At 45.6% G+C, this 27,670-nt stretch overlaps 1 protein-coding gene across 3 annotated transcripts in view; it reads right to left on the bottom strand.

Moving 5' to 3' along the window:
• The window catches only part of OSBP2 (oxysterol binding protein 2), a gene marked incomplete at its 5' end in the record, with an annotated part of 105,742 nt that extends 82,799 nt beyond the window's left edge, over positions 1-22,943 (bottom strand). For all 3 annotated transcript variants that reach the window (XM_084253866.1, XM_084253865.1, XM_084253864.1), the window contains 2 exons: positions 872-1,080; positions 22,315-22,943. In XM_084253866.1, the coding sequence (XP_084109992.1) occupies positions 872-1,080; positions 22,315-22,943 (838 nt within the window). The remainder of the gene's footprint in view (positions 1-871; positions 1,081-22,314) is intronic.
• Positions 22,944-27,670: the final 4,727 nt, after the last annotated feature.

Raw genomic sequence — 27,670 nt, forward strand, 5'->3', positions numbered from 1 at the left:
CGCATGTGAAATGAAGTGCAAAGTTATTCACAGCAGCACGGTGTCAGAGCAAAATAAGCAACAACCTATATGTGCACCAACAAACTATAGGTTAAAGAAACTGTAGAACATGCATACAGTGAAATACTGTACTTCGGTAAAAGGAAAAGGAAGCTTTCTGTGTACTGACAAAGAAAAAAATCCAAGATATATTGCTAAGTGGGGGAAAAAGCAAGGTGGAGGACTGCATTTGTTTTGAGATAAGTACCTTGTTGAATATATATGTACAGACACGAGACACTGGTAGCTTTGGTTGCCTCTGGGTGGGGGAACAGTAAGCAGCCGGGGACAAGAGTCAAGGGCAGAGTATACTGGATATATTTTTAAAACCATTGCTTTACTAATCATATAAAGAACTTACATCCCAAAAAAATTATTAAAGTAAAACAAAAAAACCATCTGCCTCAGGATATATGAGCTGACTTCCACCTCGACAGAGACAGGATCTCTGCTTGAATGATTTTCAATCTCCACAACAGGCCTGGAAAAGTCTGGTCCGAGGCATAGGCCACAGTCCTGGACTTCTGGTCTTGACTGTTGCTTCTGGAGCAACATTGGAGCAGCTGAAGGGTCTGCCCAAGTGCAGGAACATAGATTTATCCAAACAAAGGCACACACCATCCTACCCAAGACAAAGATTTCCACCCCAAGCCTAGCCAGCCAAGTGACACCTGAGCATCTCACTGCAAGGTGAGGAGCAGGAAAGGTGAATGCAGACCTTTAGACTAGCCCTACATCTCCTGGTCATCATTGCCTGCCAAGTGCGTTCAATTCCCACTCTCTCCAGACTCACGACACCGCATATACCCCCGCTGTGCCAAGCGTTCACTACCTGAGTTGCTGCTCATCATGCGGACAGCCTTGGCCTTGGCCAGCTCCAGGGCGGTGATCCACTGCTGCCGCTCCACCTCCGAGTTGGCCTTGAGGTGGTAGGTCCTGGCCCCACTTGTCAGTACGATACCGCAAGAGTCCTCCGTGTCAAAATGTGTGGTAGACAGGTTGATGGTGCCACGGCAGGTGTGGGCCATTTCATCCTGATTTCTGTAGGATGCAAGAGAAAGTATGGGGTGAGGCTCCAAACTCAGTAGCTCTACACTGAAGAAAGCCTGAAGCCAAATCCTCAGAATCTCAGACCCTCAGGGCCGGGAGAGACCCTGGAATCAGAGCTGGGAGGTGATGCTTATTGGGACTGACTGGTGGGTGTGTTGTCAGGGGCACTCTGAAGCTGTGTCTGTCCTCAGAGGGAGAAGAGCCTGATCAGAGCCATGAGCAGGGCAGGTTCGCTGTGGTCTGAGCCCTTGCAGACACCAGGAAATAGACAGGGGTGACAGCCCTGCTAGGCAGTGAGAACATCTATCTCCATCCCAGGCTTTGAACTAAGTATTAGAAGCACAGAGTTGGATAGTATAGGAGCCTGTGACTAAAACTGAGATTGGCGTTTCAGAGGAGAGACTCACAGGCACCCACTTCCAGGAGTTCCTGAGAACTGAGCAAGGTCCACACTCTCTGCTGTCCCACAGTGAATGAGATGGGAGTGATGGCTGGGCGAACACAGTGCTACCTCAACATGGGACTGACCATTCGCTGGTGGCAAGATTGTGGAGTTAATGGTATCAAACTAAAGGGACTAGAAAGTGACTGAAATGTGGGTCATTTCCAACTGTGACCAGTGTCTGAAAATGGAGATCCAGCGATCATGACTGGATCCACTTAACTCACTGTTCTAAGACACTCAAAAAAAAAAATTCAGAATCCTCCACAACATGTCAAATCTCTGTCTGCAGAAGATGTTGGGAAAGGAAGAACAACTGGTCAGCATTGAACACGGCAGGGGCAGGAGTTCATCTGGTAATTCTGCTGCCCTTTAATGCTCATTTATTTTCCGTGGCTGTTCAAGAAATTTTTTTCTTTTTATTCTACCAGTTCAAAAGTCAAATGACTCGACATTCAATTGCACATTCATTTTTCATCTGAATAGCTGCTACCTTTATGGGTTCCTTTCTGCCTTCGTGACAGTCCTTCAAGATGACATAGTTTTTACATCTGAAGAAATGCCCAGCTGTCAGGTGCTAACATCTCACACTTGGAGGAAAAACATTCTAATTTGCAAAACTGGCACGTAGGCTGGTGGGTCAGTATGAAGCTCGCTGCTTCTGACTTTAAGGACATTTCAGATTAGAGATTGTTGAGGTGTTCAGTAGCGCAAGCAACTCACTAAAAATGACACTATGGATTAGCTCACAAAGGGGAGAAGGATAACAGCGTGCCAGGCAGAGGGAACAGCAGGGGTAAAGACTAGAGGCAAAGAGAGTTCACAACGTTCAAAGAACAGAGAAAGTTCCCACGTGGCTACAGTGCTGAGAACAAGAGAATAAACAAGAGAAAAATAAAGCCAGAAAATCAGGCAGGGACCAGATGTAATGCCTTGTAGGCTACATTAAGGGTTTAGACTTTTATTCCAAAACTGAAATAGCGGGCCTCCTGAATCTAAGGTCAGGAAAAAAAGCAGAGGGGGCCATAAGTCACTTTGGAAAATGGGGGATGAAAGTGCTTTGCACAAGGTGGAAGACAGAAGCCAGTCCACTGGCTTCTGATTTCACTGTGTGAAATCAGGGCTGAATTGGAAGCCATCCAGCAGCTACTGTGTTGGAGTCAACCCATCGACTGAAACAACCGTGAGTCCATTCCGATATAAGGAAATAACTGAAGGTATAAATAAATGGGGAAGAAGGGATAGATCTTAATAAAAGTAAATGGAATTATGGAAATAGAAAATCACTAAATGCAGTGTGGGACTCTAAATTGGATTATAAAATAGAAAAAAGACAATGGAAAACCTTATGAAATAAAGTCTGAGGTTTAGTTAATAGTATTATAACTGTTAATTTCCTGGTTTTGATAAATGAAATTTGGTGATGTAAGATGTCAGTAACATTAAAGGAAGCTTAGTGGAGAGTATGGAAACTGCACTATTTTTCAACTTCTCTGCAAGTTGAAGTCACTTCTTAAAATTAAAAAATAATAATAATGCTGCCATTTCTTTCTTCTGCCCAGGGTCATAGCTGCTATGATGTCTTGTGGGGCCAGAACCTGAACTCACCTGCCCTCAGGCTCAATGACTGAGTTGGAGATATTCCCAGTGTTACAGACATTGTGGAAGACAAGAGCCTCAAGCACACATCATAAAGCCTGGCTCTGTACTGGGCTAGAAATCACTAGACCAAGAAGAGTACAGGCTAAGGGAGACCCTCCCATTCCAGAGGAACCTGAAAATTAAAATTCAAAATCCATGAAAAAAACCACTGTTAATTAAGAAGTCAGTAACTTCAGTGCTCAAAAGATGAATCATTTCAGACAAAATAGAACTATAGGACAATATAAAAAATGAATATAAATAGGCTTCGGGTTCTCAAAGATGAAGGAAAAGCCTCAATAAAAGGAACAATCATTTGTGAAATAACAGCAGGTAAAAATGAAACAAGAACAGGAAGCTATGAGAAATAACCAAAGAGTTTCAGAAAATAAAAATACAGCAGATAAATTTTACTAGTCACTTAGACCCAGATCTAAATTTAGCCATAACTCATTATAACTAGAGTTACTTTTCACTAAGACTGGAGGAGATTAATTTTCCAGTTTTACTTTTCTGCATCATTTGGAAGAACTCACAGAGTGATGGGTGTGTATCCGAGCATTAAAGACTCCTTAAAATTATCAAGGTCCAGTACATTTGCTTTGCTCTTTATGTAAATGTGCTGAGGACAGTCCACTCTCCACCAGTAGGCAGAGTACCGCTTTTTGTCCTGCTTAGTCGGTTTAGTCCTGAAAAAGGACTAAAGTTAGTTCTGAAAACGCTTACAATTTAGAAATATACCTGAAAATTCAGTTTTTTGGGAGAGTATAACAATTCTCATGTTGTATATAAAAGGTTTCACTCCCACTGTGAGCTGTGACTGAGGTGGCCCTCTCTATGAAAGTTGACCTTCCAAATATGCTCAACAGACCAAATGGTAGAAAAATTAAAACTCCATTCACAGCACACTACAGACCCGGGCCTTGCAAAGAGGCAGTAGCAAGCCTCTGGTGAGGGTGTAACAAGCCAGACCACCTATTGTCATTCAGCCTTGGGCAATTTCAGTGGCCTCACTGATGCCAGACAAACCAAGCCATGTCCTAGGGCCTCCCACTTATATCAGAGTTCATATTCAGCATAAATAAACAATCATATATCTTGTGCCATTTTCCAAGGACATGTTTTAAGGCATTTCTTTACACTTGGTAGGTGTTAAGAACAAGTAGTGACAAAATATGGAACACCTGTAGTAAAGCTTAACAGTAAGAGAGGTGACAACAACAAAATTTTCTTTTTATTTTTTTTTATTTTTTTTTATATTTTTTTATAGAGGCATTTTTTTTTATTTATTTATTATATTTGTTTGTTTGTTTTGTTTATACATGCACTGGGTACAGTCAGAAGCGCGGGAGGGTGAGAGAATTCACCAGAGCCAGAGTGGGGAGCAGAGCAGGCAGAAGGACCGAAGTACACTGCTGAGGGGAGCAGCGGGCGGCAGGAGAGGTCTGCGCACCATGTGGGATCCTCCTCCGGTGGCCGGGGAGCAGCCGGGGATCGAACCGGCGTCGCAGAGGCCGCGGGCAGCTTCGCAACCCAGCGCTCAACCGCTGCGCCACCGGGGAGGCCCAACAACAAAATTTTCTAAGTGAGCCACATTGACTGTCAAATAATATTCAGCAGTGACCACAGACACATTCTTGTCTCTGGAAAGGACATTAATCAGAACTTAGATGCCTGTAACAGTTAATGCAGCACTTCCTATGCCATATAGCTTGTGATTAACTGAACTAGGAAATATCTAGAGCACAAGCTCAGAGTCCCTCACCACCCCCTTGGTTCCCGCTCTTGGTGCTCCATCTAGCCTGAGTTACCCCTCCACTTCTTGATTTAGAAGAGATGACAAATCTCAGAGTATGAGGTCTGGCTTCCTGAGTGGTCACCAAGAGGCTGGATTATACCGTCCATTAGTTGGAAGAGTTAGAGCCTCAGTAGTTTTTGGTTCTTCAACTCAGACAAAGGGGTTGCTGTTAGGATCCTTCCAGAATCTAAGAAACAAGCTTGGTTTATTTGTCCTTACTACCATACCCTAAGGGCTTATCTGAGTATATTTCAATTAGATGGCCAGCTAAGATGTGTTAAGAAAGGTAAAAGGGTCATCTCCCTGTTGCAGATGCAGAGGCTGAGGCCCAGAGATGTGGGCATTTCACTGGAGGTCCCAAAGGGAACTGCATCACTAACTAGAACCAGGCCCACCCTCAACCCCCACCAACCACAGCCTTGCCTTGGACCCTAGACAGATTCACATGTGTACTATCAAAAGTCATTAAAGTTGGCCGGTGCCATTCAAAAATACTCAACATTGTAAATGTCTGAAATATTCCATCAGACAGAAGTATCTACGGTGCACTTTTGACTCTGGAGATGAAACTGTCGCTATGAGATGTGACACCATTTCGTTTTGCTTCTGGCCTCATTCTTTGCCATTTAAAGTTTCCCTTGAGAAATGTTAAATAAATGCTGCTACAAATTCTACAGGAAGGAAATTTCTAATGTAATATTTAGAAATAAAGGAGACTCAGGGGTCATTCTCTTGATACTGAAATTCATGCCACTACATTTTTATACAAACAGAGGTTGACAGTAATTTATAAAGCATAACAAATTTACCAGTACAACTTGCAGCTAGATAGCACTTCACCTCCTAAGAGAGACTGTTACAAACATGACTTTTAATCCTCATAAGGGCCAATAAAGTAGGCAAAGCAGACATTAATTCATTTAGCAAATATTTATCAAGTATATTCTATATGGCTGGCATCTGTAGGAGGGAGTAGTTGCCTCGTTTTACAGTCAAGCAAGGGAAAGAGGTCAAGAAAAGGTAAATCATGTGCTCCAGGTCATAGAATTGGTAAACAACAAAGCCAAAACGAACAAGTTTTTTTCTGCCACCAGCAAGGGGCTCTTTCCACGGAAAATGCTGGAATATCCACCCAGAAGAAATGCTTTGCTACTTGGTCATTGTGATTACTACTTGCAACCTAGAACATAAGTTCCATGAGACACGGACCTGCCCTGTTTCTCCCTTCCAGCTCTAATCTGGCACTCAGTGAGATCTTAGAGATGATGAGCTGGCTGAGTGGATTCACGTGTAAGTATTACACAAGCAGCAGAGCAAATCCAGGGAGTTGATTTAGTCCTAGCCTCCATCCAATAACAAGCAAAAACGAAAGCACTGATAGAGTTTAAACATGTATGTATAGGAAATTTTTAAGACAATTATACTATAACTAGGAGAAGGTAAGGAACTTGAAGGCAGGTAAAGTTTCTATATTTCACTAAAAACAATGAAATATCACCAGCAGAAGCAGTAGATTACAAGTTGTGTATATGTTTATGTGTGTGCATATATATATTACATATGTAATACATAAACCATTGAAAAAACATTATCCAAAGAGACATACTCAAAACACTAGACAATGACTAAACAGTTACCATGTTTATGTAATTCCAATTCCAGATAAGACCCAAGAGAAATCAAAACATAAGTCCACACAAAAACTTGTACATTAATGTTTGTAACAACATTATACATATAACTAAAAAGTAGAAATGGCCCAACTATCCATCAATGGATTAATGGACCAAAAAATTTTTGTTATATTTATATAATGGAATAATATTCATAGAATGGAATATTATTCAGTCATAAAAAGGAATTAAGTAATGATATAAGCTACAACTTGGATGGCCCTTAAGCATTAGGCTAAGAACATATAATGCTGTGATTTACAAAAATTATATATTTGTGTACCAAAAAGTAAAGAGGTATTCAAAGAGTGATGGGTGATATCATAAAGCCACAGGAACCAGTTTAAAAGAACACCTCTTAGCCAAGGTGGGGACAATTTGAGCATCCAAAAAAAAAAAAAAGATAGCTATAAAAAAGAATCCATTGGCTAAGATAAAAATCCATGAGTTAATACTAATATAAACAAATAAAAAGCTCTCATTTGCATTACAAAGCTACTAATAAATGTAGAAGACATGATGGCAGTCATCAAAGTTAATAACTGATTCAAGGAAGAAACACTGAAGAATGCAGAAACCAGTGAGTGGAGGTTTGCTAAGGAACAGGGTTTTAATAGGCGTAAAGTATCTTTCCCAATGATAATTACATTTATTTATTAATTAATAATGGTAACATTTATTAGTTTTACAGTGAAGCTATCTGACAAACATCATCATAAGTAAATGGTGAAAGTCACATCACGCATAATAGGACAAATGGACATCACATGCTTCTTGATAGCATGCATTGCGAAGGACACAGTAGTGCAGCCTGTGGTTATTCCTGACCAAATGCAGGGCCTGTATCTAAATATAAGGAAACACTAGGAATCCCAAGTTGTGTCACTGAATGATTAGACCTAAATAAAAGCTATCTGGGATTGGCTTCATTAAGTGAGAGTGAGGAGGCCACAGGCTGACTGAGGGTGAGACTTGTCATACTACGTGATGGGGACACGGGATCATTGTATGAACATCTCAACTTTTGTATGTGTTTGAAAATTTCCACAATGAAAAATAAAATCTGGGGCCTCCCTGGTAGGGCAGGGGTTAAAGTGTCAGTGCTATCAAGTTATCACCAGCCACAGAAGCATGAGTTCAATCCCTGGCCAGGCAGCGACCAACATGGCGCAGCAGACCTCTCCTGTCTCACCCACTGTTACTCTCAGCAGTGTATTTAAGTGGATCCACCTGTTCTGCTCCCCACTCTGTCTCTGGTGAATCCTCTCACCCTCCCACCCAGTACCTCTGGCCTACACCCCAGTTCTTGTATACACAAATAAATAAAAATAAATCTCAAAAAAAAGAAAAAGAAAATCCATCAGTAGTGCATTTTAAACTCTTCCCTGTGTGCAGTGATGAGCAACAGTGGAGCTGAGTGAGCTCAGTGACCAAGGGGCCTTTGAGAGCCCCGGAAGCCACCAGGGGACTGAGGCACGAGCTGAGGGTCTCAGGAGAAGAGAGATGAGACCTTGTCCCTGGGGCACTGGACTGGATCTATTTCCAGTGCAGTTGTAGGCCTGTAAACCCACATTCTTCCTACATAGAACAATTCAGTGTACTGAAACAGGTTTTTTTTTTTTTTTTTTAAGTCATCACACAATCTCTGTTGCTGCAGCCATAGTTCACAGGATGTTACAACAATTTAGAGACTTTTACAAGTGGTGGGTTTGCTTAAAAATGCAGAGGCATCAAAACATACCCCCCAAAATATTACACTAAGCAAAGTAGATTCCAAGAAAGAAAATCAGCTACCAAGTGAAAGATGGAAATGCCACAAATTAGAGGTCAGTTAAGGAAACCAGAGCTCCAGTCGAAATTTAACACACCAAAGGAAATTACAAACTTAAATACACGGATTGCAGCCCCCTCAGATCTGATAGTGACACATGTAATTTATTCAGGAATTCTCCTCCTTCCCTTCAGAGTCTCCAGAGTTATACACGCCGACGTTAATATTAGAGGAATAATCTTACGTAAAGTGACTCCCACCAAGCTTCTTCAATCGAGGCAGAAATGGCGTCAGGGTCTCAAAGAGAGACTTCCATGTACATGTTCTATTCATAATTGTCAAGAGGTGGAGGCTACCCAAGTCTCCGTTAGTAGATAAATGGATAAACAAAATGTGGTCTAGCCATACAGTGGGATATTATTCAATCTTATAAAAAGGAAATTCTGGGCCTCCCTGGTAGTGCAGCGGGTTGAGCACTGCAATGTGCAGCTGTCCGCAGCCTCTGCAGCCGGGTTCGATTCCCGGCTGGCCAGGGAGATTCGCACATGGCGTGGCAGACCTCTCCTGTTGCGCCCGCTGCTCCCCTCAGCGGTGTATTTTGGTCATCTGTCCATTCTGGTGAATCCTCTCACCCTCCCGCGCCTCTGGCCTGTACCCCAGCTCTTGTATAAAGATAAATAAATATTTAAAAGAAATAAAAAGGAAATCCTGTCACTACTACAACATGAATAAACCTTGAGGTCATTATGCTAAGAGAAATAAGTCAGTCACAAACCCTGTATCATTCCATCTTTATGAAGTGTTTAAAGTAGTTGAATTCATAGAAACAGGCAGTAGAATGGGGGGAGACAGGAGGAACGAGAGAGCTGTTTAATGAGTTCCAGATTTGCAAGATGAAAAAATCTGAAGGTCTGTGTCACAACAATGTAAATATATTTTACAGGACCGAACTCTGCATTTTTAAATAGTTAAGGTGATAAATTTTGTTATGTATTTTTAATCTTATTTTAAAAGATACACTATGGATTAATGACCAAAGAAGGCAGTGGAGGGAGGGAGCTTTATTTTTCCAGTATCTTTACAGCCTAGAGGATATAAAAATCCAACAATGGCTAGACCCTGATTATTAAGGACATGACTTTATATATATGATTTGATGGAAACATCTTAATATAATACTTAAATATTGGACAGGGCCTCCCCTGGTGGCACAGTGGTTGAGCACTGGGCTGCGAAGCTGCCCACAGCCTCTGCAGCGCCAGTTCAATCCCCAGAGAGGGTCCCACATCATGCGCAGACCTCTCCTGCTGCCCGCTGCTCCCCTCAGCAGTGTATTTTGTCAGTCTGCCTGTTCTGTTCCCCACTCTGGCTCTGGTGAATTCTCTCACCCTCCAGTGCTTCTGACTGTACCCAGTGCTTGTATAAATAAATAAATCTTTTAAAAACAAAAGGATTTAAATAAATAAATAAATAAATAAATAAATAAATAAAAATTGGACAGTTTGGGACTGAGAGAAAGAAATACTGGGACACAGTAATACTGTTCTTCCTAGAGGGTATTTTCATGTGTTTCTCTCACTTTTATCCAGTAGCTAGACAACCAGAACCTTAAAACAGGCAAAAGGTAAATTAGATGACCCTCTAACTCAAACATTTATTTTCATAGTTTTGGGGAGGGAAAGCGGTTCTTGACTGTGTAGTACCTAAGAACAGCAACTCTGCACTCCCCTTGGCTGGGGCTTGAAACTGGCTATGCGACTTACTAGCTGTGAAAGAGCAAGTCTTTTTCACCTCTCCAACCCACTTCTTCATTTGTAAAACAGGAACAATAATAATAGCAAGTCTTTTTCACCTCTCCAGACCCACTTCTCCATTTGTAAAACAGGAACAATAATAATAGGTCCTTTCATTGCTAAGGTGTATGCAGAGGATGAAATTAAATCACCCATCTAAGTAAGTGCTTAGGACAGGGCCTGGCACATTAAATACAAGTGTTACTATGGTAAATAAAGTCCTCTGAGGATACATATTCAACACTATATTTTTGATAGTTTCTGAAGAGGCAAGAAAGGGCTACCTATTTAGTAGCAGATACTATGTGAGACTGGCCTAGTCCTTCTCTTGGAAATAGATTTCAATATAAAATACAGATGCAAAAAAAAAAAAAATCCTGAACTAAATTATATAGTACAAGGGAAAAAATTAAGGCGGTCCGGTTAAATGTAAATTCTAGATAAATAATTTTTAGTCTACATGTCTTCCAAATATTGCATGGAATGCAAATATATTGAGATTTTATTTTTCTATACTGAAATCCATTTGATTGTTATCTGAAATTCGAATTTAACTGGGTATCCTATATTTTTGTGTTAAACCTAACAAGCGCATTGGCCACTCGGTGACCTAGGTAGTCATTTTTAACCCAGACCCAAATCTCAGACTCCATGGATTGATCCAAAGTTGACAGTTGACTCAAACAGTGTCAATCAAATGTTCCTTCATAGAAATTGGGTTCAGGAAGAGTTTGGCAGCCTCTTTAGGTAGGACCTGTAAGCCATGAACTCAGGAGCTGTGAACAGCAGTTCTCTGACTCATGGCCCAAGGCGCAAAGAGAGAACAAAACAACAGAGAAGAAAATGGGCAGAGAAGGGGACCTCCTCTTAGGGCCATAATTAACAGCGGGAGGTACAGGTGTGGCAGAAGGAGCATGGGCCCAGCTAGCTCTCCACCCCTGTGTCATCCTGGATAACCCATTTAACATCCCAAGCCTCACTTTTCTCAGCTCAGTACAGGAGAATTTGGAAAAAAAAAAAAAAAGTGTTGCATGAGATAATGAATGTAAAAAGCTTAGAGTATAACAACCATTCAGTGGGGCTACAGAACCAATTTGAAGGGCCCGTGACCCTGGATTTCTGTCTGTCATTCTGGGGCGAAGCCACAAGAAATGGCTATTACAACCTCTCTTCCCTGGAATCAGACAGATGCTGGATATACTAATTGGGGGACACCCCCCCCCCCAACATGGGCCACCAAATCTGTCAGCATGAGCTACCAGACTGCTTGAAGCTGGGGTTTCGCAGGAAGCCTTCTTAACAGTACAGGAAACACTGACTTTCTCTATACTTGCTGAAAATATCTGTTGGTCCTGACTGAGGTAAAAACCAAGGGCTCCTTTCTTCCCTCACAGCCCAACATCCAACCCCAATTCAGGGCCTGCCACAGCGACAGTACTTGGGACACAAGCTTCTGGGTGAGTTAGTGAAAGAAAAGAAAGATGGGGTCACGTCAACAAAGACTCCAAGATTTATCCCGTATGTTGGAAGGGGAAGGCTTGCGACATGTTAGGTCTTACCCAAAGCAACTATGCTTTCTGTACCTTGGCTTCCCCATCTGTAAAATGGGGGCGCTCGGGCCAACTCTAGTTCCCCTCACAGGGCTGCTGACTGGAGGCGAGAGAAAGTGTGGGAAGGCAGCTGGTGGACTACACAGGTCCGGACCTGTAGGAAACGTAAACATATAAGCTCTGGCAGCTCTCCTGCCTGCCTGTGACTACGCGGGTGTTTCTCTTACCAACCTTTCCCTTTGCAAAACAGGAGCAGCGGCTCCTCCCAAGGCTGCTGCCTGTGTCTATGCAGGCGTCTCTTTTAACAAACCTGTCCCTTTCGGGGGCAGCTGTCTGCCCACTTGTGTCTTTGCAAGTGTCCTCTGCTTTCCTTTTAATAAACCTGCCCTTTTGGATATTATATATATATATATATATATATATATATATATATATATATATAACTCTGCACTGTTCTACTCCTAACCAGTTGGCTTTCTTTTCTTTCCATGCGAAACATAGAAGGGTGAAAAAGGACGCTGGGGTTCTTTAGCAGGGACACCTTGACCTCTCAGAGCAGCTGTCTACAATCTTTCTTAATATTTTTTAAAGGACACCACTAGCAAACATCCATCAGGACCCCTTTTTCCAGGGCAAACAAGGACGCTGGGAAGGCTCAAGTATGTTTCATCGCCACAAGCTGGGCTCTGTGCCTTCCAGCTGGCGTACAGCTCCAGGGCATACAGATACCTTCCTCCATTCTCCACCAGCTCCAGCGGCGCCCACCCACAGCAGTGGTTCAGGCTGCGTGTGGGGTTTTTACAACACACAAAAATGATGAAAATTTTTCATCACCAGGGGCCTCCCTGGTGGCGCAGGCAGTTGAGCGCCGCACTGTGAAGCTGTCCGCTGCCTCTGCAGTGCGGGTTCAATCCCGGCCGGCCAGCAAGAATCCCACATAGCGAAGCAGACCTCTCCTGTTTTGTCCGCTGCTCCCCTCAGCAGTGTACCTCAGTCAATCTGCCTGTTCTGTTCCCCACTCTGTCTCTGGTGAGTCCTCTCACCCCCCACATCTCTGGCCTGTACCCCAGCTCTTGTATGCATAATAAATCTTGGGGGGAAAAAAAGATGAAAATGACAAAGCGTGTTTTCTATAAAACAACTTCACTGATATGTGATTCTTCACAGATGTGTGCAGAATCATTATGCCCAGCAACCCCGGGAACACTCCAGTGAGATGAGGCCGTGCTCTGGTGGAAAGAGGGATGTCGCAGTCTAGTTGGGGGAGACTGACCAACACCACTAACAGAGGTTCAGGGCCCAGTGACAGAGTTGACAGAAGGGTGTCCAGAGGGTATGTCCCGTCCACCACAGGGAACGCGGGCAGGTGCGTGCTGAGATCAGCTGGAATTAAGATGCCCAGCGCGTATTGTTATAGCAGGGGCAGGGCTCTGTTGGGCAAGGGGGTGGCGGGTACAAGCTCCACAGGGGAAGACTAAAGGCATGTGGTATGCAGATGGAGGAAAACAGGCAAATTGGGCGAAAGAAGGGCCAAGGCCATGGGGAAGGAGAGATGAGAGAGGCAGGGCTCTGGCTGGGTAGGACCCAGGGAAGTCGCATGCTATAATTTTAGGAAGACAGCGCCCACTGCTGTTTCAGAGGACAACACAATCTGGTGGTTTCCCGTGCCAGCTCGGCAATGCCATCTGCCCTCTGCATGCTTTATAGGCAGTGGCCCAGGATGCAGATCAAACGACATGCCAAGGTTGTTATACTGGCATCTAATGTACAAAGCTGTGGCTGAGCGTGTAATGAGGTGCCGGAGGAGCGAAGCTAAGTGCTCAGACTCTGAGAACTCTTAAAAACAGAAACAGACGCTGGAAAGAGTCACACGTGAAAGAAAAAAGCAGGCAGCTCCGGCATAATCCAAGACTCATCGACAGCTCGCTTCGTGTGTAAGACTGCAAAAGGAGCCTCTTAAAGCCACATCTCGCTGGGGTGACTGGATGTGACTCACCACACATCACATTGCCAATTTCAATCCCGTGCAGGTGTTTCTTCCCATGAGTCATCATTCAGTGCAGTCACCCAGGAACTGGGCCCATTTCTTCCACCTTTCTTTCCCCTTGGTAGAAGCAGATCTAAACCTTGGTTTAAGGGACCTCACTTCCTTCTCACAGACCTGTCTTTCCCTGCTGACATAGTTTGCCAACTACATCCCAGAGAAGTGATGGCGCCAAGTATGTGAATCCCCAGTTCTGTGGGAGCTGCTCCCCCTGGTAATTCCCCCACCTACTGGCCTCTTCCTGCAAGGCCAGGACTCCTGCAGACTTCTGCCACCTTCTCCACCCAGTGGTTTGAAGATGCTACCCAGGTCTGTCTCCCACACTGCTTTGTTCATTGTTGGCTCTTAATAAATGACATAATCATAACCCCTGGTAGCGCAGGTGTTAAAGTCTCAGTGCTATCAAGCGATCGCCAGCCACTGTGGCATGAGTTCAATCCCTGCCAGGGAGCTGACCCACATGGCACAGCAGAACTCTCCTGTCTTACCCGCTGCTCCCCTCAGCAGTGGATTTCAGTGGATCTGCCTGTTCTGTTCCCCACTCTGTCTCTGGTGAATCCTCTTAACCCCTGGCCTGTACTCCAGTTCTTGTATACATAAATAAAAATAAATCTTTTTTAAAAATAAAATAAAATGGGCAGTTATTTAAAATAAATAAATAAACAAATGACACAACCAGAAGTGGTGTGTGTTTGCTGTAACACCCTTCCTGGAGAAGGCACACAGGTAAGTAACAGCTGATGAATTCACACTGGACATTCTACCAAAGACACAAAAGTACCTGTGGAGAAAGGAGGTCCGTGTGGCAAGAGACAAGGTCCAAGCACCCAGGTCATACATAAAGCCTGAGTCATCAAGACCTTGGGAAAGATCCAGATCACAAGTATCTGTGAGTGACAAAGGGGCAACTGAGTAGCTAGAGGCTCCACAGAGCAGGCTCTCAGCACATGGAACAGCAGACCCCATGGTGTGCTAGACAGCCTGGGAGACTGGCACGCGCCTCCCCTGGGAGAGGAAACAGGGGGCACACCCTGCCACTCAAAGCCAAAAGCAGGTGTTAAGGTGTGAGGTTCCTTGAACCAGAGGGAGTGCCAGCCCTTACCCCTGACTGACATCACTAAAGCCTGCAGAAAGAAGGTCAGGTCTCTGCAGAAAAGAACTCACACAGCAGGACTGAGATTACTCATCCTTTGAAAGGTGTGAGTCCAAGCTTGTCCTTGGCTGGCATCTGGGAGCTTAGATTTGGAGAGGGCTCCCCCCACCCAACTGGTAAGGGTGATTACTGCACCTGAAATTCTTGTATATAAACAATGCAGTCTGTGCTGAACACCTGCGTTCCTTCTGGGAGTCTGGACTTTGGGTAAATGCCAGGCAGAGAAGGACCAGCCCTCAGTGCGAACCCTGGGCTCTGAATCTTTAACAAGCGCCCTGGGTGGGGAACATTTCACACATTCCTGCTGGGGGAATGAGTGTGTCCTGTTTGACTCCAAGGACGGGAACTTGAGCTGGTGCCTGCTTGTCCCACCACATTCTTCTTCCCCTTGCTGGTCGTGCTTTGCCTCCTTTTGCTGTAATAAAGCACAACTGTGAGCACAACTCAATGCCAAGTCCTGTGAGGCCTCCCAGCTCATCCTTGGACCCAGGCTTAGTTCTAAAACCCTGACACAGAGACCCAGAGAGGAGCCACCGGGAAGGGAGGTGGGCGGACACCTTAGCGAGGGCTGAATCAAAGGCTGTTTGAGTCCCGGCTCTGTCCCTGGGCTCCCAGTTCTTCCTGTTTATAGGAGGACGACAGGCCTGCACGCCTCACGAAGTCTGTGAACGGGAAATTATTCTACAACCGCAGGCTACCTACAGTGGCGAGGGCTCATTATCTAAGTGGCTCTGACATTCTAGGATGGAAGCCTTACCTCTGACCCATGGCCTGCTTCCCATAGGGTCTTGTGCGTGTAACACAAGCAAGGGCACACATGAAGCTAATCAAAAGATCTGTGCAGTCATGAAAAGTTCTTTAAAAAGCTTATCTTTGCTCCCCTTCCCTCCAGCCCCTGCCCCACTTTACAAAGTATCATGTATCATGTCAGGTGTATACAGCCCACAAGCACAAATACTTGCAACTAGGGCCGCAGAAACAGGCTACTGGTTCACCAAGGAAACTATTCCAACACATTCAAATCCGTCAACAAAATATATCCAGGTAATCCACATTTTATAACTGTTGCTTTTCTGCCACTCCTGGCTTAAGTGACAATCTCCAATTTATCTTCCCAATTTTATTTCAATGAAGTTTTTGAAACTGAAACAAATTAAGAAAAAGTCAAGTTTAGTATTGTAGGGAAAATGGAGTAAGACAGGCTTTTTCCCGCCTCCCACCACCAGCCTCTAGGCCACCACTTGCAGCCTTGCTTTCCTCCAGGGTACATTGCCTGGGTGCACTATCGTGTTGGTGCAAAAAGTGCTTGGAAGTGTGAGCATGGGGCACACATGGATACCCGGGGCAAGAGGCATGCGCACGGGGCATGCACAACTATAATTGCAGACACCTGGGTTAAAAATCCAGCAAGCACAGGGTGTGAGAACCTATAAATAGGGACACCCCAGGAGAGATCATTAAGCAAAAGGGAGACTGAGAGAGAGAATGCCAGAGAGAAGCCAGAGAGAGGGAGAGACACACAGCTGGGGGAGCTCAGTTGCTGCCTGCCTCCCAGCTTCCCCTGCCTCCCCCATGCCTGCCTCCCAGCTTGCTGGTCTGCCTGTACCTGGTCCCTGAACTCAGCATTAAACACCTGTCAGATCTACCAAGGGCCCCAAGACTCTTCCATCTGCCCGAATCCACAATGAAGGTGCCCATTCTGCTCTTGGTTCGCCCCTACAAGAATGACTACACTCGGCTTTCTGAGATCTCGCAAAATAGCAGGCAATTCTCATTCATTTACTCATCCATTCAGAGTGACCAAGCAAAGTCATTGCCAAACTTGGCCAGGGTACACCTTGGCGAGGGTGCCCACAGACATAACCTGGAAACTCCCAGAGGAGGAAGATGTGGTCCGGGATAAGTCAGGGGCCACCGTGGGTATTTCAAACAGCAGAAACACAACACCGGGAACTACTGACACTGGGGAGTCTCCGTTGAAAAACACTCCTGGGGAAGGGTTGGACACTCCAGGGTGATCGGGTGGGGAGGCGCCGTCCAGGGCAGAGCTGGAGGCTGACCCGTTGACAGAAGGCAAACCGAACCCTGATGCCGCCGTAGGAATGGAGAGGAGGGATGTGAAGAGCGAGACAGGCAAAGACTGGCAGTTCCAACTGATGTGGAGGGGAGTGAGGAGGCAGCCAGCATGACTCAGAGGTGTTCAGCTATTCATAGAAAGAGGAGAGTCAGGAGGAGGAGCAGATTTTGTAAGGAAAATTACAATTCGTGTCACTAGACCTTGCTGGGAACGCTGGTGTCGCGGGCTCCGCTATAGTGCTGCTGGACCCTCAGGACCAACTCGCAAAATCCTTGCGCTAAACGTTAAGGAAATATACTTCAAACAAATGATCACAAATGACCCACGTGCATGTTCCTCTGAAGCCTCCTTATTGTCTGAGTAGAAAACACTGAGTGACATTTCAAATTAAAATGGAATAAGGCTGCCTGATGGGATGGAGCCCCTATGGCTTAACCTGCAGACGTGCCCTCCCCCCTTCACGTTTTCAAGGATACTTTGCGAGGGGATGGCCTTTTCTGTCTCCATCCTTTTGTAACAGGGTGGTCCCCAGGAAAAGGGGGAAGTTCCAGGTTCCCTGCCCCACCCAAAGGAGGGTGGAGTCTCCTCTGACTGAGAAGGGAGGAAGAAGGATGGAGCCAGGAGACCTGGAGGAGGCACATGGAGCAGAGAGACATGTGAAGAAACTGCGCTTGCCTTTTGGTCGTGGACTGGTTGAAACAGATGTGGGTGAGAGACCCATGGGGAGGTGACAATGGCAGCTTTTATCTTGATTTTGATTTTGCTCTTTTCCTCCCAGACTTGTCTGGTTGTTTCTGATCCTTTTCTACGGGTCCCCACTGAAAGGTGCTTTAGACTTGTGGCAGGCTTTGGGGCCTTGCTCTGGCCAATCCTGCTTGGGTGGACTTTTACCCACGAGGGGACAGGTAACTTTGGGTACTTGATTTAGAAACTATATTCTTTTCCTTTCCTGTATTGTTTACTAATTGTATTAAAGTTCCTTTTCATTAAAGTCTCATATGTTTCTGTGTTGATACGGCGGATGGCAGAACCTATTTAGAGCAGGCCCGTTTGGGGGCTCTGGAGTCCCCCTCTCCCTGCCTTGTAACACTCGGAGCAAACTGACATGGAAAACACAAGCATGCCATGGGCTGTCTCCTTGAGTTGATGTGGCTGGAGGATTGAGTGCTGGATCCATTCTGGTGTACTATGTTCTGTTATTTGGCCACCACCCCAAAATGTTCCAGCTCACCAACTATTTGGGGGTCTTCCTCAGCTGGAAGACTTTCAAAATTCACTTTGACTGGGCTACAACTTCCTTCTTATAGACCCAGACTAATTTCTTTGTGACCTTCCTAGCTAACTGGCTTAGCGTTCCTACCTAGAGATCAGTCAAAACAAAAATTAAAACAAAAGCTTCTGTTTGAAATTGCTTCCTGGAAAAAAATATCATTTATAATGTCACCAAAGCAGCAACTGGCATACAAGACAGACAGGACTTTGCTAGCATGGCTAAAGTGTATGCTGCAGGACACAATGAGGCCAACACATTTGAAAATTCTACGTCATTTGTGAATTCTTCCCTAGTATCACGTAATTACATATTCCCTATGAGATGAGAACTGGAGATAATTTTTTAATGGAACTCAGAACCTCCCCCCAAAAATTTCGAGCACAACACCATATTATTGGTGTCAGGACATGTGATCCAGAGCAGCAAGCAGTGACATCAGAGCCTCATCACCTGTATTCATTTATGTTCCCAGCCCATTGTTGGAAAGAGGTAAAAACCTGCCAACAATTGCTGACACCTTCTAGAAATACTTTCTATACATGACAGTCTTTATCAAGAACATTTTTTTATTCCCGATAATGGGAAAGTTGCTAAGCCCAGGTGTTGGCACCATATACTTTCTTCCTCACTTAGAATAAAAAAAAAAAAAAAGAATAAGCTAGAACTGTCCAATAAGTTTCTCAAGCAAAATCCAGCTTCTCAGCACTTGCTTGGAAGTACCTGAGGAAGCCTTGCTTAAAGAAAAAATTCAAATCCAAACTCCCACTGTTTTTCTGTGAGGTAAAAATAACGAGGATTGAAATACAGGTTGAGATTACAATGAGACACCCATTTGATTAGCAAAACAATGCTGGAAATACTGCAAAGGCTGTCCATCCACAAAATCTCTTACTCCCTGCAGGTGGGAGCATAATTGATACACCTGTTCTGGAAAACAGTTTAGCATTATGTAAAGTGAACGTGCATATTTTCTACAACCCAGTGATTTCACCCAAGAGAACACCTGTACATGGAGGTTTGTAGCCACCATCAAGAGGAGAATGGATGGATAAAAAGGTACACTCACATCCTAGACTGTTATAATGCAGGGAAAATAAATCCCAAAAGAATAATTTACTGTATACTATCCTTTATGGAAAAAAAAAGTTTAAAATGGTTGAAATGAAAAGCAAGCTTTTTAATCGCATCTCAATGAGAGAAACCTAAATAAAAAGGGGATGTGGACCAGTATGTGAAATGGTGGGGGGAGCACAAGAAATAATGTGACATACACACTCCAAATGCCAGGTTTCACTTAGTTGTTAGTTTATCTATTTAATTAGAAAGTGGCCTCTCCAAAAGGGAAGTTAGCAAGAAAAATGGCTGATTCCTTCCCCATCAGCCACAACAACGCAGCAGGGAAACCTGACTCTACATGTCCCCTAGGAAAAGAAGATGATGATTCAAAATTCTTTCCCTCTGTTTTATGCTTCTAAGCACCTGGTTCTCATCTCTATTCCATCCAGTCAAGCACACTCAGAGAACTGAGAGCTGGGGAGGGGGCTGAGGTGAGGCATACACAGCGCTGGATAACCCAGCCTGCAGTAGCAGGATTATGAGCGACAGGCCTGGAGGATGCTCAGTCCATAGCTCCAACCAGTGCTCTAAATGGTGGGGTTCAGACAGAATTGGGGACAGGAGAGTGGCATCAAACAACTGAGGTAATAAGAGGCCCCAGGAGACAGACCAGTGTTTTCCAGAAGGCAGAACTGGAATGCAGGGCAAAAGAGTCAATTTTGGCTCTGCCTCAGAAGGACCTTTTCTGCACATGGTGACTTACTCATCTCTCGTGGCATTTATGCCCAGCCCACAAGCTGGGTGTCTCTGGGTAAGACACTGAAGCTTGTTAAACTGGACTCAGCTTCTCTCCCTATAAAACGGGAATGAGGACATCTTTGTGGCGAGCCTCGCAGGGGAGCACGGGGCTGTACAAATGCCAGGAATCATTCATTCCATTCAGGCAAGTTAAGCAATACTTCTACTGACCTTGGAATCTAGAAATATGCAAAAACAAAACTACAGAGCTAGACTATGCAAACACCCACACAAGAAACTTGCTTCTATCCCTCCTCTCCCAGACAGGGAGAGGATAAACTTGTTCCCACAAGTTTATCAGCAAGCAATAAGAAATTTTCTTAGTTATCCTGGAAATCTGCACATTTGAGATTACCTTAAAATGCCAACTGTCTATATACAAGCAAGGTGAGACTGCTTTGCTCTTCCAATGAAAACAAACATGCATGAGGTCAGATTTTACCTCCACTAGAACTAGGCCTTCTTGCGACTCTGGGACCTAATACGCATAAATATTACCCCGGCTCCTACAGATCAGTGGTACCTGATAAAATACAGCATCACTCAGAAATGCCAAACTCAAGGATGAGTGGGCAGTAGGACACATCTGGGACAAGGACAGACTTTGGAGTCTAATAAAAGACCCAGGCCAGAATCTTTCTACATCAACTACTGGGCCAGTGACTTCAAACCAGCTGCATCTCTCTGTCAAACCTCAGAACCCCTCATTTGTACAAGACGATCCCAGAACCCCCCTACAGTGTGGTTATGAGGATGAAAGAAATGAGTAAGGTAAAATGGAGTGTGTGGTCCGTAGCCAACAATGTCATGTTATGTCCCGTGCCTTCAGGAAGACAGAGTGGCACAGCAAACCACTGACGATCCCACACCCCTGACAGACCATGGAAGTGAGATAGAAACATTGTTTGGGAAATTTCTGCTCAGCCCACTCAGGGGCACCAAGACACCCTAGGAGAAGGATGCATTAGCAACTCATTAGCTTCTTCCCATCAAGAAGGAAAGACAGTGATTCCCATCTGGGAGTGGGAACCATCATTCAAATTCAGTGGAGCTCCCAAAGTCTCAGGGGCTTCACAGACAACCACCCTCTAGAAGCCATGTTCCCAAAAGTCTGGGAGCACGACGGCAACCTGGAAGGATGCTGCCTGGCTGAGTCAAGTGAGGCAGGGCCCTCCCAATTGCAAAGACAATGGGGCAGAGCTTCTCACACTGATCAGGAACAGCATCACCTGGGGACTTGTTTAGAAAATGCCTAATCCCCAACTCATTGCATCAGACACTCAGTAGCACTTTGTTTCAATAAACACTTCAAGAATTCTGATGCACCCCTCCACCCCTATATCCCGGATTTAAGAATCAATGGTACAGAGTGATCTGGGACCTCAAAGCTTAAATCAACCATTACCAGGAAATATACTGAGATAATAGTCCATTCCATTTCAATTACTCCATTCCAGTAAGAATGGAGAGAAAGCCCCTTTCAAATTTTTCAGGAAGAGAGCATTAGCAACCTCACTACCGAACTTCAATTCTGAACCCCCATATTGTTTCTGAAATAAGAAAGGTCACTACGGATGCTTCCTCTTCCTCCACAGAATGTCCAAATGGGCCCCTGCAGGATGGGAGCTATGTCTGATACTGCGGGCCTGTTGTACCTAGTCCTAGACCCGGCAATCAGCGGTTATCAGGAAAAATGGGCACAAACTTAGTGACCCACTGAGGAAGGATCAGGCAGCCCTTTCCATGAGTAGGTCCCAAGGACTGAACAAGATGACTGTCCCCTCAAGCCTTAACACAATAATCTTAGCTCCTAAACCAGAAAGCCTAAAAGATGCCCTAAGTCTGGCTGGCTGCCCCAGATCCCACAACTAGAAAGCCCCAAGGGACTATGAGGCCTCATATTACTCCCTCACTCTACCTCCCACTCACTCCCTAAACCCAAGTTTGCCACTGGTCAAGTCCACAGGGGGCTCCCCTGGCAGGGTCTCAAGCCCCAGTCCTCGGAGGTTGGCCAGAGGTGTCATTTCTCCTGCTTGAGTGCATGTTTCCAGACACCCACAGGTTGGTTGAGTCCTCCAAGCCTGGATGTCCCGTGTCACCATCGCTGCAGCATCATCTGCCTCCAGACCTCAGAACCCCGGGCCGGCACTCCCTACCTGTAGTAAGACAGCAGGCCATTGCTGAGCACAAACCAGCGGCGCTGGTAGCCCTTCAGGTAGTTGGTCCACTTGAGGAGCCAGCCCCTGAAGCTGTCCAGAGGCAGTAGGGCCATCGGGGCAGTGGAGGTCATGGCAGTCATGGACACTGGAACTCCAAGAGATACCTTCTGTCCCGGTCGCGGGGGCTTTGTCTCAGATTTGGTCAAGGGGACGCTCCCCACTGGTGGCGCTGGTGGCTGATCTGATAAGGCCTTGGTGAAGATCCCAGACCCTACACTTGTCCCCAGCTCTTGCCGGGGTGTTGCCCCCGTCCCCAAGGCCAGCGACAGTTCCGGTGCCAGTTTGGACCCCAGTCTTGGCTCAGACTTCTTCTGGGACTCTGGCTCGGATCTTGCCATCAGCTCCGAGACCGGCTCCGGCACCTGTTCCGATCCCGGTTCCCGCTCCGGTCCGGGCACCGGCTGCGGCTGCGGCTTGGGCTCCGGCCGGGAGCCGGGCGTGGAGGCGCTCATGCTGGGCGCCGCCGTGTGGCAGGACAGGCAGGGGACCACCGTGAACAGCGACGAGAGCCCGCGGGCGCGGCCGCCGCAGCCGCTGCCTCGGCACAGAGCGGCCGCTTTCCCCATAGAACCCGTCGACCAGAGCGCGGCCGAGTTCGCGGAGGGGGGTAGTTGGGCGGGGGAGCCCAGGGGCGGGGCCCCGGGAGCCGTCACGAGCCGAGCGCGCGGCGCGAGGCGGGGCGCGCAGGTCCCTCCGCGCCCGGTGCGCCCGGCACCGCCTGTGCCCGCTGGCTGGGTGGGTCTTCCCGGCGCGCGGCCGGAGGGGCTTGGACCCCTTCCCGGTCGTGCGTCGCCAGCGCCCTGCTCAGGGTCTGACCCTCGGAAGGCGCCCTAGAAACACCTGTTGGGGCGAGAGCTTGACGGGCGTGCCAGGCGCAAGGAGGATGCTTCGGGCACCGTCTCCGCCTGCCCCCCAGCCGGTGCCAGGCGCTGGGGGAACAATGATGAATGCTGAGTCCTGCGGCTCCCGGCCCAGCTGTCTGCCAGTCCCTGTCTCGACGCACCCCTCCCTGGTCAGCAAGCGGGGCGGAGACCCATCCCGTCAGCGGTGGGTTCGTTCTGAAACGCTGGCAAGCAGGGGGCCCGAGTGGGCAGATGGAGTGCTCAGAAGCCACCATGCGCCCAAAGGACAGGGACCCTGCGGGATGGCGCTAAAGGCCAGGCCGCTTACCAAACCCCAATAGCAACCATTACCTGTCTGGGATTCCGTGGCGACCCCAGTGGGTCGGTGATGCTTCACGGCCGGGTCCAGCTGGCCTCTGCCTCATGCCAGGGCACTCCGCAGCAAGTGGTGACATACTTCAAGGTCTCTAAGGGAATATGGAAAGAACTTTTGTAAGCCGGGTGTTTTAATACAAGGAACACATCTAAAAGTGGAGTTCTTAACTTGAACCTGCTGGATGTCCCTGGGTACTCATGGCTGGTGATCTTCTGGGAAGCTTCAGCTATAGTCTGTGGAGTTTTATGCCTCTCTGCATTTTTCTCGGGAGAAGGTTCAAAGTTTCCATGGGCTTCCCAAAGGAGTCTGATTCCAGAAAGGTTAAGCATCATTGATTTTAAGGAATCTGTTTTAAAGGAAAAAGTTGATGATCGCTACAAATAATTGGAAATTCAGTTTGAAAGGTTGGCTATTGGGCATCTGCCCAGACCTCTCCAGTTGCAGAGAGCTCACTGCAGGCTCTCCTCTGCTCATCCCAAAGTATCCTACTCTCCCTATACCCACAGTCCGTTCCTGATCTTTGCTGGTGACAAGACCAGGGGCCAGCCACCCTTCTACAGGAAGTGATAACTGGAGAGCAGGCGGGAAGGCCCTAGAAACAGGAGGTACAGACACTTCCCTAAGCAGAAGTCCCTGTCATATTTGCTGGTGACCCAGGGACCCCTTCCTGGTGCTCTGGCCCCTGAATGGTGGTGTTACCTGAAATATTTTGTGGGCTCCAAAATGCAGAGACCTCGCCATCTTGGTCTATCTCATAAATGTAGAGATACTTCTCAAACTTCAGTTTGCTGAATCACCCCAAGGAAAAGTAATTGTAAAGAGTAGTGGGTAGTGGTGGGTAGAGAACTGGGCAACTTGGGAATGGAGTGGAATGTTTGCTTTTCACTTACACCCTTGTGAATGTCTTCACTATGTGGCTTTTAAAAAATAATACTTCAAATCACCTGAGGGAAGTTTATTAGAACTTCAGTTTACCATCTCTATCTCCCTAGGATTCTCACTCCATAGGTCTGAGGTAGAACCAGGAGCATGCATTTAGGGAAAATCAACTAGTGAAATCAACTAGCGAAATACTTAGTGATAGGTTCTGATGACTGCAATAAATTGATGACAGAGCATAAGTCATCTGTCAGCGTAGATGAAGAAGACATCATTGACAGGCAAGGTTTGTGCTAAGTAAAAAGGACAGTGGGTAGAAGGGTGCTGAAGGGAAAGGAACCAGCATGCACAAAGTCCTAAATCAGGAGAGAACACTTTGTCTGGATAATGACAAAGAGTGGGGCAGGAGATGGAAGGAGAGCTGGGTAGGCACTATCAGGAATGCCCATCAACTACAGAAAACGGGCTTCCTAGTCACAGGGAGATTTTCGCTTTTCAAGTGCTGACTCTACCCATGGGAGAAATGACTAACTCCCAGTTTGGGGTAGGAGACTTGCAGAATGAGCCTCCCTGGGACATTTTGTCATGCCAGGAAGTAAAGAGGCTATTCAAGACCTCCGCATGTCAAAATGACTAAGGGGAAACTTAAAAACCTCCCACTGACTAATTTGAGCATCAAAAAGAATAATGATTGCAATGGGCTGAAACATCAGCTTTATACAGATCCAGAAGTTAAACCCACAAGCTCCTAAAGTTACAAAAAGGGAAAGGCAAAAAATTTTAAACTTTATTGGTCACCTTTGGAGGTTACTATAGCACCAATTCATTATTCTGAAAACTGATAATTAAGGGAAAGAATTATGTCTGCATCCTGTCATTCTTATCCAAACTATCTCAGAACAACCCAAGAGTTTACAAGAGAAAAATATTTATGGAAGAATTCGCTAATAATACAGGTGGACTAACACAGTTAGAAGAAAGCATCATCTTTTGGCAACTTTTTTTTATTAATCTATTTTTTTCTTACGATGTTTGCTTTCTTTTCTCAGGTGTAGTCCCCATAGAATTTCCACCACCAATTCACCTGTGCACCATCACCATAGTCCCTTGTGCTCTTCCCACCCTTATTTTGATCCTTTTCCCTCCTCCTCCCCTGCAGAATGTCTCTGATTTATAGTTGTCTGTTTATTTTTGTTTTGTTTTGTTGTGATTTTTCAATTATTTTTTTTCCCTCTGATCACCTGTATTCCTCCTATAAGTGAAACCATCCGGTATTTTTCTTTTTCCTTCTGACTTATTTCACTGAGCATAATCCCTTCCAGCTCCATCCATGTTGCTGTGAATGGTATTAGTTTATCTTTTTTTTTTTTTTTAAGATTTATTTATTTATTTATACAAGCACTGGGTATAGTCAGAAGCGCGGGAGGGTGAGAGAATTCACCAGAGCCAGAGCAGGGAGCAGAGCAGGCAGAAGGACTGAAGTACACTGCTGAGGGGAGCAGCGAGCGGCAGGAGAGGTCTGCGCGACATGCAGGACCCTCCTCCAGTGGCCGGGGAGCAGCCGGGGATCGAACCGGTGCTGCAGAGGCCGCGGGCAGCTTCGCAACCCAGCGCTCAACCGCTGCGCCACCGGGGAGGCCCTTAGTTTATCTTTTTTGATTGCTAAATAGTATTCCAGTGTGTATATGTACCACATCTTCTTGACCCTGTCATCTATTTTTGGGCATTTGGGTTGATTCCAAGTCTTACTTATTATAAGTAGTGCTGCAATAAACATAGGGGTACATGTATTCTTTTGTATTAATGTTTTTGTGTCCTTTGGGTAGATCCCTAGGAGTGGAATTGCTGGGTCATACAGTAGCTCCATTTTTAGTAGACAGAGCAACCTGCATAGAGCTTTCCATAGTGGTTGGACCAGTTTGCACTCCCACCAGCAGTGTAGGAGAGTTCCTTTTTCACCATATCCTTGCCAACATTTGTAGCTGCTAGTTTTTTTTAATATGTGCCATTTTTACTGGTGTAAGGTGGTATCTCATTGTGGTTTTAATTTGCATTTCCCTGATTATGATGGATGTTGGACATTTTTTCATATGCCTTTTGGCCATTTGGCAACTAACTCGTAATGAAAGACTGGATTTAGGCAATGATCCTCAGCCTCTCTGTGGTTGGTGGGGTTGACGGGAAACAACATAAAGGACAGGTCGAGCTGACACCAGCTAAATGTACTGATTGATTCCAGCATCCCCCAAAATGCAACAACAGGATGTTGTGTACCTCTGGATGTGACCCAATAATAAACACGTAACATTGCCTGTGAAGTATTTTCACTTCTTCTCCCAGTCCCCAAAAGGACCTAAAGTTGAATCTAAGCTTCTAGCTTGATCAGTATAGAAGAAATGCAGGGCAAAGGAAAAAATGTTAAATGTCACAGGGGAGTCAATTAGTTAAATCCATAAAATAGGAAACTATATTCAAATGATTTCTTTTACTCAGTAAACATATGATCTGGAGGAAGAAGATGGGGATAGGAAAATGTTATAAATTTTTAAAAGAAATAAGAGACATATCAACCAGATGCAATATGTGAATCTTGTTTGGGCCCCGATTCAAGCAAACCAGCCACAAAACCCACATTTCAGGGACAATTGGACAATATTCAATACAGAACGGGTTTTAGGCACTATAAAGAAATTATTGTTAATTTTGTTACCTGTGTTATCTGTAGAGACACATTCCGAAGTACTTATGGGTGAAATGTATGAGATTTTGGATTTGCTTTAAAATAATACAGCTTTAAAAAAAAATATAGGGGTCTAGGGAGCAGATCAAAGAATAATGGCCACTTATTGACATGGTTGTAGCTGGAACATGTGCATAGATGATACTGTTTTCTGTTTGGGGGTGTGATTGAAAATGACCATAAAATGTTCTTGTTTTACAAATGTTGGGTCTTTTACATATCTCACCTCCTACCTTTTCAACAACTCCGTAAGGCCCAGGTATGACACCCCCGTGTTTGCACAAGAGGAAATCAAGGCTCAGAGAGCTAAAATGGCCTCTGCCCAGAGTCACACCATTGACAAATGGAAGCCAAGATTCAAACAGAAGTTTTTCAAGGCCAACGTCTGTCCACCTGTGCAGTAAGAGCATAGAAACAATAGAACCCTGAGCCAAATGCCAGTCTCTCACCCCCAAA

The sequence above is a fragment of the Talpa europaea genome, assembly GCF_964194135.1.
Source record: "Talpa europaea genome assembly, chromosome: 14".
Lineage (NCBI taxonomy): Eukaryota > Metazoa > Chordata > Mammalia > Eulipotyphla > Talpidae > Talpa > Talpa europaea.